Source organism: Theropithecus gelada, chromosome 14 (assembly GCF_003255815.1).
Source record: "Theropithecus gelada isolate Dixy chromosome 14, Tgel_1.0, whole genome shotgun sequence".
Taxonomy (NCBI): domain Eukaryota; kingdom Metazoa; phylum Chordata; class Mammalia; order Primates; family Cercopithecidae; genus Theropithecus; species Theropithecus gelada.
In genome coordinates this window covers 1,147,961-1,165,505 of record NC_037682.1, presented here as the reverse complement: position 1 = coordinate 1,165,505, position 17,545 = coordinate 1,147,961, and the positions used below count along the sequence as shown (strand labels likewise).

Sequence of the window (17,545 nt, the reverse complement as noted above, 5' to 3'; positions counted from 1 at the left end):
TCAAGACCAGCCTGGCCAACATGGTGAAACCCAGTCTCTACTAAAAATACAAAAAATTAGCTGGGCGTGGTGGTGAGCACCTATAGTCCCAGCTATTCGGGAGGCTGAGGCAGGAGAATGGCGTGAACTGGGGAGGCGGAGCTTGCAGTGAGCCGAGATCGTGCCACTGCACTCCAGCCTGGGCGACAGAGCGAGACTCCATCTCAAAAAAATAAATAAATAAATAAAATAGGCCGGGCGCGGTGGCTCAAGCCTGTAATCCTAGCACTTTGGGAGGCCAAGACGGGCGGATCACGAGGTCAGCAGATCGAGACCATCCTGGCTAACCCAGTGAAACACTGTCTCTACTAAAAAATACAAAAAACTAGCCGGGCGAGGTGGTGGGCACCTGTAGTCCCAGCTACTCGGGAGGCTGAGGCAGGAGAATGGCGTAAACCTGGGAGGCGGAGCTTGTAGTGAGCTGAGATCCGGCCACTGCATTCCAGCCTGGGTGACAGAGCGAGACTCCGTCTCAAAAAAATAAATAAATAAATAAATAAATAAATAAATAAATAAAATAAAAATAAAAATAAAAAATTAGAAGGGCATGGTGGTGCATGCCTGTAGTCCCAACTACCTGGGAGGTTGAGGCAGGATAATTGCTTAAACCAGGCAGGCAGAGGTTGCAGTGAGCCAAGATTGCACCACTGCACTCCAGTCTGGGTGACAGAGTGAGAGTCCGTCTCAAAAAAAAAAACAACAAAAATTGGCTGGGTAAGGTGGTGCATGCCCGTAGTCCCAGCTACCCAGGAGGCTGAGGCAGGAGAATCACTTGAACCCAGGAGATGGAGGTTGTAGTGAGCCAGCCTGGGCGACAGAGCGAGGCTCTCTCAAAAACAAACTAACAGCCAGGCAATTCAGCCTGGTGACAGAGCTAGACTCCGTCTCAAAAAAAAGGCTGGGCACGGTGACTCACGCCTGTAATCCCAGCACTTTGGGAGGCCAAGGCAGACAGATCACGAGGTCAAGAGATCGAGACCATCCTGGCTAACACAGTGAAATCCCGTCTCTACTAAAAATACAAAAAATTAGCCAGGCGCGGTGATAGCCAGGTGCCTGTAGTCCCAGCTACTCGGGAGGCTGAGGCAGAAGAATGGTGTGAACCTGGGAGGCGGAGGTTGCGGTGAGCTGAGATCATGCCACTGCACTCCAGCCTGCGTGACAGAGCAAGACTCCATCTCAAAAAAAAAAAAAAGAACAAAACAACAACAAACAAACAGCTCCCTGACCATCACCTGATGGTCGACTGACTTTCCTGGTTGGAAGCGGGGAGCGGGGGAGCCCTCTCCCGCCCCGTTCATGTCTGACTGGCTACCTACTGTAACAGGAAGGCGACGTGGAAATCCTGGGAGCCCCTTGTTAACCCAAGGGGTAGACCAGTGGAGCGGCTGATAACTAGTGACACCCTCAGAGGGTCTGATGGGATGGGCCAGGGTGTACAGCCTAAGTGCTGGGGTTTTTATTTTTTTATTTTTTTATTTTTATTTTTATTTTTATATTTTTTTGAGACGGAGTCTCACTGTGTCTCCCAGGCTGGAGTGCAGTGGCGTGATCTCGGCTCACTGCAAGCTCCGCCTCCCGGGTTCACGCCATTCTCCCGCCTCAGCCTCCCAAGTAGCTGGGACTACAGGCGCCCGCCACCGTGCCCGGCTAATTTTTTTTTTTTGTATTTTTAGTAGAGACGGGGTTTCACCATGTTAGCCAGGATAGAGGGGTTTTTAAGAGCATACAAGGCAGTTCTGAGGTGTGACCCATTTTGCCAGCCTGACTATCCCGCACTGGACTTCCACACCATCAGACGCCAACCACACCATGTGGATGCGCAGCACACACCCGTTCTGCTCCCCTGCCCAGCCAGCCTGGCAGCAAAGTGGGGCTGCAGGACTGTCACGAACCTCTGTGGCCTCACTCACTGGTGATGCCAAGGGAAGCCACTGTCCTGGTCATTTCTCCCGCAGCAGCAAATTGCATCAGCCCAGGACCATGCCTTGACCTCTCAAAGTGCTGGGATTACGGGTGTGAGCTACTGCGCCTGGCCCAGCTCTGGGAATTCTAACGTTAAAAGGAAGAGTGAAAGAATATAAACTAAGAAAAACCCCACAGCTGGCCAGGTGTGGTGGCTGACACCTGTGATCCTAGCACTTTGGGAGGCCAAGGCAGGTGGATCACTTGAGGTCAGGAGTTTGAGACCAGCCTGGCCAACATAGTGAAACCCTATGTCTACTAAAAATATGAAAATTAGCCGGGCGTGGTGGTGGGCACCTGTAATACCAGCTACTGGTAGGCTGAGGCACCAGAATTGCTTGAATCCTGGAGGTGGAGGTTGCAGTGAGCCAAAATCACACCACCACACTCCAGCCTGAGTGACATGAGACTCTCAAAAAAAAAAGAAGGGAAAAACCCACAGCCTCTGGCACTCCAAATATACAGAGTGTCAGCACTGCTGATTGCTTCAGCCTGGCAGGGATGGCAGGACACCTTTATTACCTCCCTGCAGAGCTGAGCTCTCTGCTGGTTTAATTCCCAGGGACTCGGTTGTCACATGGCTACCCAATGAGCAGGAAGCAGCACGTACCCTGTGTGCTCTGCAGACCTGCACAGGCGCTGCGACGGCACAGACTGCGAGTCCACCACTGCCGCTGAGTCTCCCCTCCTTCTACAGTAGCTGATCTCCTGACTTGGTGGGCGTGTGGCCACCCAGAATCAAGACTACATTTCCCAGCCTCCTTTGCAGCTAGGCATTGCCTGGTGACAACAGAATATGCAGGGAGATTGGATCTGGGCCTGCCCTGCAGCGTCCCATACCCTGGGCAGCTGGAACCACAGACATTTGTCTTCCCATAGTCCTGGAGGCTGGAAGTCCAAATCCAGGTGTCCACCAGGCCTGCTCTTCCTGAGGCCTCTCTCCCTGGCTTTACGGATGCCATCTTCTCCCTGGGTCTGCACAGGGTGCTCCTCTGTGTCCTCATTTCCTCTTTTTTTTCTGAGATGGAGTTTTGCTCTTGTCCCCCAGGCTGGAGGACAATGGTGTGATCTCAGCTCACTGTAACCTCTGCCTCTGGGGTTCAAGTGATTCTCCAGCCTCAGCCTCCTGAGTAGCTGGGATTACAGGCATGCACCACCACATGCAGCTAATTTTTTTTTTTTTTTTTAAATTTTTAGTAGAGCTGTGGTTTCTTCTTTTTGAGATGGAGTCTCGCTGTGTCGCCCAGGCTGGAGTGCAGCAGCGCAATCTCAGCTCACAGCAAGCTCCGCCTCCCAGGTTCATGCCATTCTCCTGCCTCGACCTCCCAAGTGGCTGGGACTACAGGTACCTGCCACCACACCCAGCTGATTTTCTGTATTTTTTAGTAGAGATGGCGTTTCACACCATGTTAGCCAGGATGGTCTCGATCTCCTGACCTTGTGATCTGCCCGTCTTGGCCTCCCCAAAGTGCTGGGATTACAGGGTGAGCCACTGTGTCTGACCTAGAGCTGTGGTTTCATGTGTTGTCCACGCTGGTCTGGAACTCCTGGCTTCAAGTGATCTGCCTGCCTCGGCCTCCCAAAGTGCTGGGATTACAGGTGCGAGCCACTGCGTAAGGCCATAATCTCCTCTTCTAAAAAGGACACCAGTCCTATTGGATTAGGGCCCACCCTAGTGACCTCATCTGAACTAATTACATCTGCCACAATCCTCCAAATTAGGTCACATCCTGAGGCACTGGGGCTAGGACTTAACATATGTGGGTTGTTTTTTTTTTTTTTTTTGAGACGGAGTCCATGCTCTGTCGCCTCCGAGGCTGGAGTACAGAAGCGCAATCTCACTGCAAGCTCCGCCTCCTGGGTTCACGCCATTCTCCTGCCCCAGCCTCCTGAGTAGCTGGGACTACAGGCGCCCGCCACCACGCCCGGCTAATTTTTTGTATTTTTAGTAGAAACAGGGTTTCACCGTGTTAGGCAGGATGGTCTCGATCTCCTGACCTGGTCATCTGCCTGCCTTGGCCTCCCAAAGTGCTGGGATTACAGGTGTGAGCCACCACACCCGGCTAACATATGTGTTTTTAGGAAACAAAATTCACCCCGTAACAGAGGTGACGTGTGCCCGTCTGGGGCAGGATGTTGAATTCCTGCCTTTCCACCCCCTCCTCAGAACAGTTTGATGGCTAGCACTCCGTCTGGAACAGCGTGGCTGGGGGCTCTGCTACACCCAGACAAACCTAGATCCTAAGGAACACCTAATGATTACCAGGCCTCAGTGTGTAAGGTGCACCCCAAGGACAACGTGGGGGGTGTCATGAAGCCTCTGGGGCTCCAGGGCATGTCAGGATGTCCCCCATTCTGTCCTGTGTCTCCTCATCAGTACCACCAAGTCCACTCCCACAGGCACCATCAGTCATCAGTAAATGCCCCTCACCTCCCCAAATGCCCAGAGCCACACAGGAGCCATACAGCAGGTGACACCAGCTGGGGGAGGGGTGGGGAGGTGCCATGAAAATCCTGTTGTTCCCCCACCTACAGATGCTGCTACTCCAGGCCTCCTGTTAGCCCCAGAGCAGGAGTCTACAGCCTCTGGGCTCCCTCAGACCCCCGTGGAGCAATGCCCCCCGGCTCTACAGGCCAGACCAGCCCTGCTCACCGTCAGTTTCCCAGCACCCGAGGGGCTCCCTGACCAGGCGGTTTTGCAGCAAGCACTTCCCTCCGGGCCAGCACCCACCCACCCGGCCTCCAGCCCAGGCTTCTCTGTAGGCCCAGTCAGGTGAGCTGATGGAATATTCATCAATTTTAAGGTTGGTCTGAGAAAAAGAGAGTTAGAAAATAAGGCTGGCACAGTGGCGGACACCTGTAATCTCAGCACTTTGGGAGGCCGAGGTGGGCGGATCACCTAAGGTCAGGAGTTCAAGAATCAGCCCAGCCAACATGGTAATACCCTATCTCTACTAAAAATACAAACATTAGCCGGGCGTGTTGGCAGGTGCCTGTAATCCCAGCTACTTGGGAGGCTGAGGCAAGAGAATTGCTTGAACTCAGGAGGTGGAGGTTGCAGTGAGTCAAGATGGCACCACTGCATTCCAGCCTGGGCAACAGAGCAAGACTCCAAAAAAAAAAGATTTAAAAAAAGAAAAGAAAGCATACTGACTAAAATTATCACTGCAGGCTTTCCACACAGCCATATGAGCTTCCTAAGACTCTCTGAAAAATGACCACAAATCAGAGGCTGCAACTCAACAGAAACGCATTCTGGCCTCGTCATTCAAAACGCAGAAGCAGGTGTCAGTGGGGTTGGTTCCTTCTGGAGGCCCCGCCTCAACATTCACCCCTTGCATCTGGCTCAATGCTGCCTCTCCCTTCTGTTCCTTTTTTTTTTTTTTTTTTTTTTTTTAAGACGGAGTCTCACTCTGTTGCGCAGGCTGGAGTGCAGTGACGAGACCTTGGCTCACTGCAACCTCTGCCTCCCGAGTTCAAGCAATTCTCCTGCCTCAGCCTCCCGAGTAGCTGGGACTACAGGTGTGTGCCACCACACCCAGCTAATTTTTGTATTTTTAGTAGAGATGGAGTTTTGCCATGTTAGCCAGGCTGGTCTTGAACTCCTGACCTCAAGTAATCCACCCGCCTTGGCCTCCCAAAGTGCTGGGATTACAGGCGTGAGCCACTGTACCCAACCTTCCTTCTCTTCCTACAAGGACCCCTGTCAATGGATTTAGGGCCCACCCTATATCCAGAATGATCTCATCCCAAGACCCTCACCCTGGTTACCTCTGCAGAGATCCTATTTCTATTTGTTGTTGTTGTTGTTGTTGTTGTTGTTTGAGACAAGAGTCTCACTCTGTCTCCCAGGCTGGAGTGCAGTGTTGCAATCTCAGCCCACTGCAGCCTCCACCTCCCAAGTTCAAGGGATTCTCCTGCCTCAGCCTCTGGAGTAGCTGGGACTACAGGTGCATGCCACCATGCCCGGCTAATTTTTGTATTTTTAGTAGAGATGGGGTCTCACCATGTTGGCCAGGCTTGGTCTTGAACACCTGACCTCAGGTGATCCACCTGCCTCAGCCTCCCAAAGTGCTGGGATTACAGGTGTGAGCCGCTGCGCCCAGCTGAGATCCTATTTCTAGATACAGTTGCACGGTTGCATTCATGGGTATGGGGGCGAGGACTTAGAGAAGCTTTCGGGGGCTGCCATTCAACCCACCACTGTGGAGAAATGCTACCTCTTGACCTCATCAAGGCCAGGCAGCCAGCCCCTCCCCTTTGCTTTCAGAGTTTTTCTTTTTTTTTTCTTTTTTTTTTTTTTTTTTTTGAGACAGGGTCTGGCTCTGTCACCTGGGCAGGAGTGCAGTGGCGTGATCACAGCTCCCTGCAGCCTTCACTTCCCTGGGCTCAGATGACCCTCCCACACAGTCTCCCAAGGAGCTGGGACTATAGATATGCACCACCAGGACCAACTAATCTATAAATGTTTTTGTAGAGGCGAGGTTTCACCACGTTGTCCAGGCTGGTCTCAAACTCCTGAGGCTCAAGCAATCTGCCCTTCCCAGCCTCCCAAAATGTGAGCCGCCACACCCGGCCAGCTTGCGGTACTTTAAGTTGGCTGTGTGATAGAGAGAAGCATGAAACCCACAATGATGCCATGATGCACAGCCCTTTGCAAAAGGCAAATACACACAGCTAGGGCCATGTACCACCACATATGCCCGCCTCAGGGCTCAGCATCAGCCTAGCAGCCAACCAGACACCTACACGCAACTGTCACTGGCCAGGGCTGGCCAGGCCAACAGGGGCCCACACGTGGGACACAGACAGAGATCTGCTGTGCTGGCTCTGGCATTGGATCCAGAAGCTTCCGCTGGGCGTGAGTATGCCACTTCTCCCTCCTGCTGGCCCTGGATTTGCTTATCCCAGCACCCAGAGAGGATGTCTCCGTCCACAGGTGGGGAGGGCTCGGCAGCAGGGAGTGCTGGTGTGTGTCCTTCTCTTCCTGGGCTTCCGGTCTCTAAACTGGAATGTTTCAAGGCCTAGGAGTGACAGGACACGGTCAGCAATGGTGGCCCAGGTCCTGCCCTCTGGGTGACCCAGGCCAAGGTCTCTTAGTTAGAACAGGACAGAGTCACGAGGCTGCCACTGTCGAGAAGGGCCCTGCCTGTGCTGACTCTGCAAATGAGGAGTCGCCCAGAGCTGCCTGCGACCCCACCCAGGAGCACTGGCCAGTTCAGGGAAGACAAAAACCCAGCCCCAAAGACCTCACAGCCACCAGGCACCTCCAACAACCAGGTGCGAGTAATTTTTTTTTTTTTTTTTTTGGAGACAGGGTCCTGTCTGTCGCCCAGGCTGGAGTGCAGCAGTGCAATCACGGCTCACTGCAGCCTTGATCTCCTGGGCTCAAGTGATCAGCCTCCCAGAGCGCTGGGATTACAGGCATGAACCACCACTCCCAGCCTTCCAGTGCTTTTGAGGATGTCTCTGAGAGGCATCCTCAGGCTGGGGACCCAGGAACATGCCAGGTAAGGCATGGGGTCTCCCAAAGCAGGAGCCAGGGATCCAGTCAGCAACAAAAACACTCATCTCTACAGGCCTCCTCACCCCACCGGGCTGCCCCTGCCCTCCTCTGTCCCCCTATGCCCACTGCAGACAGGCCGTGGGCAAGCAGGAGGGCTTCAGGGCAGGTCAGACCTGGGCCTACAGGGCAGAGCCTGGACCTCCGCCAGAGCACCCCACACCCACCCCTGGTAGGGAGGGCTAGGAATGGGGGGCTGAGGGCTGGTTTAGTGCCTGGGCAAGGTGGTTATGCTTGGATTTACATTACATTTCAACAGTGAGGATTTGATTTATTAAAATTTAATTTCAATACATTGAAGTTATAAATTCAAAACCCAATTTATTAACCTGTTAAGTTCAATTTTACAAACCCCTATTAATCCCTTTGTAAGCCTAGAAGACTTTATAGTCACTTTTGTTCTTTTTTTGGAGACAGAGTCTTGCTCTGTCACCCAGGCTGGAGTGCAACGGCGCAATCTCAGCTCGCTGCAACCTCCACCTCCCAGGTTCAAGCAATTCTCCTACCTCAGCCTCTCGAGTAGCTGGGATTACAGGTGCACACCACCATGCCCGATTAATTTTTTTGTATTTTTAGTAGAGAGGGGGGTTTCACCATGTTGCCCAGACTGGTCTCGAACTCCTGAGCTCAGGTAATCCGAGATCAAGTGATCCGCCTGCCTTGGCCTCCCAAAGTGCTGGCAATACAGGCATGTGCCACTGTGCCCAGCCTTTTTTTTTTTTTTTTTTTTTTTTAAACATTCTTACTCTGTTGCCCAGGCTGGAGTGCAGTGGCTCAACCTCGGCTCATTGCATTCTCTACCTCCCCGGTTCAAGCGATTCTCACACCTCAACCTCCCAAGTAGCTATGACTATAGGTGCCTATCACCAAGCCCAGCTAATTTTTTGTATTTTAGTAGAGATGTTGCCCAGGCTGGTCTCAAACTCCTGAGCTCAGGCAATCCGCCCACCTCGGCCTCCCAAAGTGCTGGGATTACAGGTGTGAGCAACCCCGCCCGGCCTGTGGCCACTTTAAAGGGGCTTCTGCATAATATTTGGTCCCATCTACAAACTCAATTAAGCAATTTTCAACATTTCAAACAATTTATTTATTTATTTATTTTTTTTATTTTTTTTGAGACGGGGTCTTGCTCAGTCACCCAGGCTGGAGTGCAGTGGCCGGATCTCAGCTCACTGCAAGCTCCGCCTCCTGGGTTCACGCCATTCTCCTGCCTCAGCCTCCCGAGTAGCTGGGACTGCAGGCGCCCGCCACCGCGCCCGGCTAGTTTTTTGTATTTTTTAGTAGAGACGGGGTTTCACCGTGTTAGCCAGGATGGTCTCGATCTCCTGACCTCGTGATCCGCCCGTCTCGGCCTCCCAAAGTGCTGGGATTACAGGCTTGAGCCACCGCGCCCGGCCCCAGTTTTTTGTATTTTTTAGTAGAGACGGGGTTTCACCGGGTTAGCCAGGATGGTCTCGATCTCCTGACCTTGTGATCCGCCCGTCTCGGCCTCCCAAAGTGCTGGGATTACAGGCTTGAGCCACCGCGCCCGGCCCAAACAATTTATAAATGAAGTCTCTTTTCACTCCTTTTTGTATGCTTTAGGTTTTTTGCATGCTTTAGGTTGTCTGAGTTGACAACAGAATCTTGGGCGCTTCAGTAACTCATGCATTGGCGTAGTGAGGTGGCTTATGTCTATAATTCCAGCATTTGGGGAGGCCGAGGCAGGAGGATTGCTTAAGCCTAGGAGGTGGAGGCTGCAGTGAACCATGATCCACTGCACTCCAGCCTGAGTGACAGAGTGAAACCCTGTTTCATTGTAATACTTTTTTTTGGAGTGGGGGCGATTTTCCTGCCTTGGCCTCCCAAAGCATTGGGATTACAGGGGTCAGCCACTACACCCAGCTAAAAACTCATACAAGTTAACAGATTCAAAATGTAAACGTGGTGAACTGCAAGTTATCTTAGATGTTCCAAAAACATAAAATACGAAATGTGTTCAAGTTTCACTTAATACAGGAATGCTAACACTTTGGTTCTGAGTCTCTTAAACCTTGGTATGTCTCATTCAACATCTTCCTGAGGCTAAAAGATGGGTGCCCACCTAAAGAAGTCAGTTTTCAATCCAGGTACACAGGGCCCACTGGCACAAACTATGCAGTTTGGGAGGCGGACCACTTTGTGCTGGCAACTGACAAGACTCCCCCAGGAACCCGACCGGGTGGGAGCTCTGCAGAGGGGCCTAGCTGGGGGCTTCCTATCCTCCCATCTGCTCTTGGGGTCTGTAGTTCTGGCCCAGAGTGAACCCTAAGTAGATTCTGCAATTCTTTTTTTTTTTTTTTTTTTTGAGGCTGAGTCTTACTTTATCACCCAAGCTGGAGTGCAGAGTGATCTCTGCTCCCTGCAACCTCTGCCTCCCAGGTTCAAGTAATTCTCCTGCCTCAGCCTCCCCAGCAGCTGGGATTACAGGCATGCGCCACCATGCCTGACTAATTTTTGTATTTTTAGTAGAGACAGGGTTTCACCCTGTTGGCCAGGCTGGTCTCGAACTCCTGACCTGAAGTGATCCACCCGCCTTGGCCTCCCAAAGTGCTGGGATTAAAGGCGGTGGCTCCCAATCTATTCTGCAATTCTTTAGCGCCAAAGACCTCTGACCTCAATGTGATCCTAAAATGGCTAAGCGCCTTTCCTAAGAGAAGTTGCATGGCCTCCTTAGCATTGCGAGGACTGCGCATATGTCCCTGAGGACACCCGCCATAGCTTACTGGGACCCTTTCCAGAGCTCTGCCGACTTTAGGTCTTCACCCCCAAAGGTCAGGTGTCAGGCCACCATCCAAGCCGTTTGCTGAGAGCGAGTGCTGAGCTGGGTGAAAGCCCACAGCTGGTGGGGGACGTGACTCGCACTGCATGCAGCCCCCAGCCCCTTCTAGGAAAGGCGTGGGCAGAAAATACCGGGAAGGGAAAGAAGGAAACGTGACTAGAAAGAAAGAACAGGCCGGGCGCGGTGGCTCAAGCCTGTAATCCCAGCACTTTGGGAGGCCGAGACGGGCGGATCACGAGGTCAGGAGATCGAGACCATCCTGGCTAACACGGTGAAACCCCGTCTCTACTAAAAATACAAGAAAATTAGCCGGGCGAGGTGGTGGGCGCCTGTAGTCCCAGCTACTTGGGAGGCTGAGGCAGGAGAATGGCGTGAACCCGGGGGGGCGGAGCTTGCAGTGAGCCGAGATCGCGCCACTGCACTCCAGCCTGGGGCACAGAGCAAGACTCCGTCTCAAAAAAAAAAAAAAAAAAAAAAAAAAGAAAGAAAGAACAAAGCTTAGTTTAAGCAGAAAGCTCCCAAGCAGCAGAAATGGGGAAGCAGCCGTGCCGGGTGTCTCGGAGCCCACGCGCGCCCCGGGAACGGCAGAGCGGGGCAGGGTGGGGCCCGGCCGTGCGGTTTTCTGCAGGAAACTCCGCTGGGAACGGCTAGGGCTGGGTGTGGCGGTCGGACAGCCTGTGCCGCGTAGAATGCGCGGTTACCGAAAGTGCTGGCCACGCGCGCGATCATCCAAGCACGAGCGGCTGAGTCGGGAACTCGGTTTGCCTCCCGGGGCTCCGGCTTGTGCAATGTGCAAGGCGGGGCTGCGGACCGAGAGAGCGCGCGTTTCGGGCCGTCCCCGCTGGAGACTGCGTCTCGGGCGCCATCGGCCTGGGGATGGAGATGGCCCACCCAGGCGGCGTTTGGGGGGACTCCGGGTTCCGGGAGGAGTGTGCCGGGGCGGAGCCCACCGCGGGGTTCTCCCGGCACCGCCCAGCAGGGCAGAGGCCCTGGAGCCCGAGGCCCCGTGCGGCCCCACGCCGTGGGCACCAGGACTGCCCAGGAGCCGTGGCGCTGGGAACCTAGTGCCCCCTGGGCCGGGAACCTGGGAGCCGGCTCCAGCGCGAGCACTAGAGGGGCTCAAGGTGAACGCGCCTGGCCCGGCCTCCGGCCCCGCCCCGGCCCATCCCCACTCCCGGCCCAGCCCCTCTCCGTCCCAGCATGCCGTGCGCGGCGGCGGCGCGCGAGCGCCTGGGGCGGGACTTCCGGCGCGCTGGAGCGTCTTCCGGCTGTGAGTGTGTGGCCGTCAGGCCTCCCTGACATGCAGGTGAGCCCCGCGGCGGCCGGGACCTGCTCCTCCTCCTTGCACGCCTCAGTTTCCCTTTCGCGAAGTGGGCGCGCCGGGCAGCGAGGTTCGGCCCCGGGCGGGACGGGCGTGGGGTCGCGAGCGACGCCGCGCGGGCGCGTGAGAGCGAGTGTGTGAGGGGGCGTGTGAGAGGGTGTGAGGGCGAGGGTGAACGAGGGTGAGAGAAGGTTGCTGTGCGTGCGAGGGTGAGCGAGGGCGGGGGTGGAGGGCGAGTGTGGACGGGGGCGCGTGTCGGGGGAACCGCGAGTGGGAGGTGGAGCGCGTGCGCTAGGGCGAGCGAGCCTGAGAGCGAGGCGCGCTGGTGGAAGGGGCCTGAGTGCGCAGACGGGATGTGGCCGGCGGGTGAGGAGTGTGTGAGCGCGCGGCTCGTGTGGCAAAGTGGTGGCCATTGGGTCCCCAGGACCCCCAGGGGGAGCAGCGGCAGGAGGGCTCCAGGCGGGCTGCCCTCCCAGTGAGGGGTACGCGGTCCCCGTGAAAGGCGGGCGCGTCAGACCGGATCCCACCCTTGGTTCAGCCCCAAACCTTGAAGCTTCCATTGCTGACTGTCCGAACTGGAGGGTGACCCGCCCGCCCGTCCGCCTCGACTTCCTGTGCTAGCTCTCAGCCTCCTAGCTACTTGGGACCACAGGTGTGCGCCAGCGCACCCAGCTAAGAATTTTTTTTTTTTTTTTTTTTTTTTTAAGGCAAAGTCTCACCCTGTCGCCCAGGCTGGAGTGCAGTGGTGCGATCTCAGCTCACTGCAACCTCCGCTTCTGGGTTTAAGGGATTCTTCTGCCTCAGCCTCCCGAGTAGCTGGGAGTACAGGCGCACACCACTGCACCCAGCTAATTTTTAAAATCTTTTTTAGTGATTGGGTTTCACCATGTTGGCCAGGCTGGTCTTGAACTCCTGATGCGGTGATCCGCCCGGCAGAAAAATATTTTTTGTAGAGACCAGGTCTTGCTTTGTTGCCAAAACCAGTCAAGAACTCTTGGCCTCCCAAAGTGCTAGGGTCACAGGCCGGAGCCACCATGCACCAGTTCTTCAAAACACAATAGAATAGGAGTTGTCAGTGTGTCCATCACAGAATGGAGTTAGCTCTGATTGGCTGCTGTCGCTTTACACATGTGCACACATGACATCCACGTGTGCTGGGCTGTGATGTAAAGTGCATTTCTTACTGCTGGTCTCCATGAAAAGCATTGGAAAGCCACTGCTGTGACTCCCATCCTTTCCATCAACACCACCGAGGAGGTCCTGGACCTACAGACTGGGAGTGCAGGAAAGTGGGAGCAGTAGCGCTCCACCTTAGCTTGTTACAGAATGATTTCTGGGACCGCTTTGGGTGACCAGGGGCGGGGCCTGTGCCTCTTCATAACACCCCACATTCCCTTTGTGTGCGGGGCCGTTCTGCCCAAGGGAAGTTCATTGGCATTTGGGGAAGAAACACGTTTTGATGCAGGAACAAAGTGTGTGCGAGCCTGGGAGTCTGTGTTACGTGAAGAGCATGATGGAGGGTGTCCTCACAGGCCTCAGAGCAGAGCGGCCGGTGAGCAGTGGGGAGCCGGGGAGGTACCAAAGCCCAGACAAGGACCTGGTTGCAGTGTGAGCATCCCTCACGCATCACACACACCATCTCCCTGGGGCGGTTGTCTGGAAAGTTCCATGGCAAGTCAGAGAAGCAGCCTAGCATTTGTGAGCAGCCTGTATCCGAGCACTTCATCACTAAGCTGGCAAGCTGAGTGTGAGTGGACAGGGGCAGTACCGGCCCTGGCCTGGTGCTCAGTCAGGTTCTCCTAGTGCCCCCTCTGCTGGACACATGCTGACAGTACTCTTCCTCTTCCACCCATTCCTCTTCCTTCCCTGAAGTGTGAAATCATAGGTTGGGGGGCAGGGAGGTCATAGGCAGAGGGGCCTCTAGGTGGGTGGACAGTGGCCCTGTTTCAGATCTACAGGACGGCAGGTAGGGGCAGAGACCCAGCCCCATAGTGGTTGGTCATTTAGTACCTGAGTGTGCCCTCAAATTACTCCTGAGCCAGTCCCCTGGAGAACCACCCATTTGGTTTTTCCTTCCTTTCCTTCGTCCCTGACCCAGATTTCCACCCAGAAGACAGAGAAGGAGCCAGTGGTCATGGAATGGGCTGGGGTCAAAGACTGGGTGCTTGGGAACTGAGGCAGCCGCCGTTTCAGCCTGGCCAGGCAAGTGATTCTGGGCCGTCTTCCCTGTGCCATGGCCAGAACCCTCCCCTCCTTCCCTGGGGCTGTTGCTGACTCAGACCAAGCCTTAGCTGCAGCAGAAAGATAGTGGGGCTAGGGGCAGGTGACAGCAGGCTGCTGCCCTTGGTTGTGATTCTGGGATGTGTCACTGAGGAGAGGGGCTGGAGAGGTTGGGCGTTGGGGCACAGGGTGGTGGTCTGTGCCTGGGCCGCCTTATTCCCTCTGCACAGCCCTCGGAACTGCCGTGGCTGTTCAAGCACTCACTGTTTTGCCTGTGGCTCCATGTACCAGGTGCTGCTGTGCTTGCCCTGTGAGTTCCCTTCCTAACTCCCCATAAGCGTGCAGGTCAGGCTGTCTTGTGGCTCCCTGCCTCCTAGGTGGGGGAGCTTCACTGGTTGACCTTGCTCTAGGACCGTGTTCTTCCCACGCAGGTGTGTTGTGGGTGTATTGGGTACCAAAGCATGCAAAATCCCTGCCCGGGAGCAGCCACAGTCCCCTCAGTCTGCACCAGGAGCACCAGTCTCACCCAGGGAAGAGACAGGGCAAAGTGGGACAGTGTGTGCCTCTGCAGAAGGAAGTGGGTCAAGGGGACGGTTTCAGAGGGAGTGAAAACGGGTTCCTGGCCAGGAAGTCTTTTGGGTAGGAGGGTAGGCACTATGGTAGGCCTGCCTCTGGCAGCATCTTCTGACAGGTGCACCTGCCTGGCTGGGCTTCCCGGAGCCTCTTGGGCCTGAGCTCCCTTATCCTCAGGAGCCTGTGACCTGAGGGGAAGGCCATGTGCCCACTTGCCGGGTAGTGGGTTGGGCTGAGCTCCCCACCTTTCAGGTCTCTGTCTCTGCCCAGGCTGTGTGGGCCCCTCAGCTGGTCTAGAGGGGTCTGTGCTGCCAGAGCTGTGAAACTAGCCAAGAACTTCTTCCCAGCAGTGTCCCGAAGCTTCATGAAGGACTAACAGCCTGGCTGGACTATGGTAGTTGTTCAGCTCCCCCTGTTGCTGCCCCCAACCCCAGTGAAAGACGGAAAGTAGAATCACTTTTTTTTTTTTTCAAGACGGCGCTATCTTGGCTCACTGCAAGCTCCGCCTCCCAGATTCACACCATTCTCCTGCCTCAGCCTCTCAAGTAGCTGAGACTACAGGCACCCGCCACCACGCCCGACTAATTTTTTGTATTTTTAGTAGAGATGGAGTTTCACCATGTTAGCCAGGATTGTCTCGATCTCTTGACCTTGTGATCTGCCTGTCTCGGCCTCCCAGAGTGCTGGGATTACAGGCGTGAGCCACAGCGCCCAGCCAGAAAGTAGAATCACATTTGTTGGTGGTCCGTAGAACCTAAAAGTAAACAGTATAATAAAAGTTTAGTGCAGGAAGACCAGAAAATACAGATAAAGCAGAAGAGAAGAAACAGAATGACCAGTAATTCCAGATAGCCTGCTCGTTTATTTTTTGTTTTGTTTCTTTTTTTTTTTGAGACGGAGTTTTTGCTCCTGTTGCCCAGACTCGAGTGCAGTTGCGCGATCTCGGCTCACCGCAACCTCTGCCTCCTGGGTTCAATTTTTTTTTTTTTTCTTTTTTTTTTTTTTTTTTGAGATGGAGTCTCGCTCTGTCGCCCAGGCTGGAGTGCAGTGGCCAGATCTCAGCTCACTGCAAGCTCCGCCTCCCGGGTTCACGCCATTCTCCTGCCTCAGCCTCCCGAGTAGCTGGGACTACAGGCGCCCGCCATCTCGCCCGGCTAGTTTTTTGTATTTTTTAGTGGAGACGGGGTTTCACCATGTTAGCCCATGTTGGGATGGTCTTGATCTCCTGACCTCGTGATCCGCCCGTCTCGGCCTCCCAAAGTGCTGGGATTACAGGCTTGAGCCACCACGCCCGGCCGCCTCCTGGGTTCAAGTGATTATCCTGTCTCAGCCTCCTGAGTAGCTGGGATTACAGGCATGCACCACCACACCCAGCTAATTTTGTATTTTTAGTAGAGACGGGGTTTCTCCATGTTGGTCAGGCTGGTCTCGAACTCCCGACCTCAGGGGATCCACTCGCCTTGGCCTCCCAAAGTGGAGCATGAGCCCCCGCTCCTGGGCTACTTTTTTGTTTTGTTTCTTAAGCTTCCACCTTAAAGGCACATCATTTGATTTTTAGCACGCCTCCCTACATGCTTTCTCTGTGGGACTGCACTGTGTAAGTGCTGCTTTGTAGCGTCTTCATTGACTGGCACATCACGAGCATGGCCATGCCTGTCTGTGTTCCAGCATCTGGGAGAGCCAGGTCCATGAACATCCTCATGTTTTCTACATACGTGGAAAATCCCCCATGGCTGGGCATGGTGGCTCATTTTGGGAGGCAGGCGAATCACTGGAGGCCAGGAGCTTGAGACCAGCCTGGCCAACAAGGCGAAACCCCATCTCTACTAAAAATATAAAAACTAGCCAGATGTGGTGGCACACGCCTGTAATCCCAGCTACTCGGGAGGCTGAGGTATGAGAATCACTTGAACCTAGGACGCGGAGCTTGCAGTGAGCCGAGATCGTGCCACTGCACTCCAGCCTGGAAGACAGAGCAAGACTCCATCTCAAAAGAAAAAAAAAGAAAAAGAAAAAGAAAGAAATTCCCCCAATGTGGAATTTGTGAAAGAAAGGAAATGCATGTTGGAAAAAGAAAAAACAAAATAACAAAAATAAGTAAAAAAGGAAATGCGTGTTGCAAAGTATATTCATGACCAGATTGTCATCAAAAAAGCTTTTTCAACTTGAATTTCCACTAACAGCTCAGCAGAGTCACTGTTGTCCAGGTCCTGTGATAGCATCACTGTTTTCACTTCTTCATAGAGCGGGTGGAGATGCCGTCTTATTTCAGGGTTTGTTCAGTTCTTTGTCGCTAATCAGGCTAAGCTGCTCATTTCTGGGGCTCTGGGTGTCTCTGTGTTATACCTCTTTTCATCTGATTTTTTTTTTCTTTTTTCTTTTTTTTTGAGATAGAGTCTCGCTCTGTAGCCCAGGCTGGAGTGCAGTGGCTGGATCTCAGTTCACTGCGAGCTCCGCCTCCCGGTTTTACGCCATTCTCCTGCCTCAGCCTCCCAAGTAGCTGGGACTACCGGTGCCCGCCACCTCACCCGGCTAATTTTTTGTATTTTTTAATAGAGACGGGGTTTCACCGGGTTACCCAGGATGGTCTCGATCTCCTGACCTCGTGATCCGCCCGTCTCGGCCTCCCAAAGTACTGGGATTACAGGCTTGAGCCACCGCGCCCGGCTTCATCTGATATTTTTATAGTGAGACATTTTTTTGGGGGGATGGAGTCACACTCTGTCGCCCAGGCTGGAGTGCAGTGGCAAGATCTTGGCTCACCACAACCTCCGCCTCCCAGGTTCAAGAATTCTCTTGCTTCAGACTCCTGGGTAGCTGGGATTGCGGTGCCCGCCACCACGCCTGGCTAATTTTTGTGTTTTAATAGAGACGAGGTTTCACCACATTGGCCACGCTGGTCTCCACCTCCCGACCTCAGGTGATCCGCCCACCTCAGTCTCCCAAAATGCTAGGATAACAGGTGTGAGCCACTGCGCCCGGCTGTGGGACTTTTTTTTTTTTTTCAGTTGGAGTCTTGCTATGTCACTACCCTGGAGTGCAGTAGCGCAATCTCGGCTCACTG

At 54.1% G+C, this 17,545-nt stretch overlaps 1 protein-coding gene across 7 annotated transcripts in view; it reads left to right on the top strand.

Annotated features, from left to right (window-relative positions):
• Positions 1–6,970: 6,970 nt before the first annotated feature.
• CHID1 (chitinase domain containing 1) overlaps positions 6,971–17,545 on the top strand; it is a 47,742-nt gene continuing 37,167 nt past the window's right edge. For 3 of the 7 annotated variants that reach the window (XM_025356077.1, XM_025356073.1, XM_025356071.1), the window contains exon 1: positions 11,574–11,673. Coding sequence is in view for 3 of the 7 variants with exons in the window: in XM_025356069.1 (XP_025211854.1) it covers positions 11,668–11,807 (140 nt within the window). In the remaining 4 variants the exon portion in view is untranslated. Of the gene's footprint in view, positions 7,515–11,573; positions 11,808–13,786; positions 13,891–17,545 lie in introns of those variants that run through there. The other 4 variants (XM_025356074.1, XM_025356076.1, XM_025356070.1 and 1 more) reach the window with 4 other exon arrangements.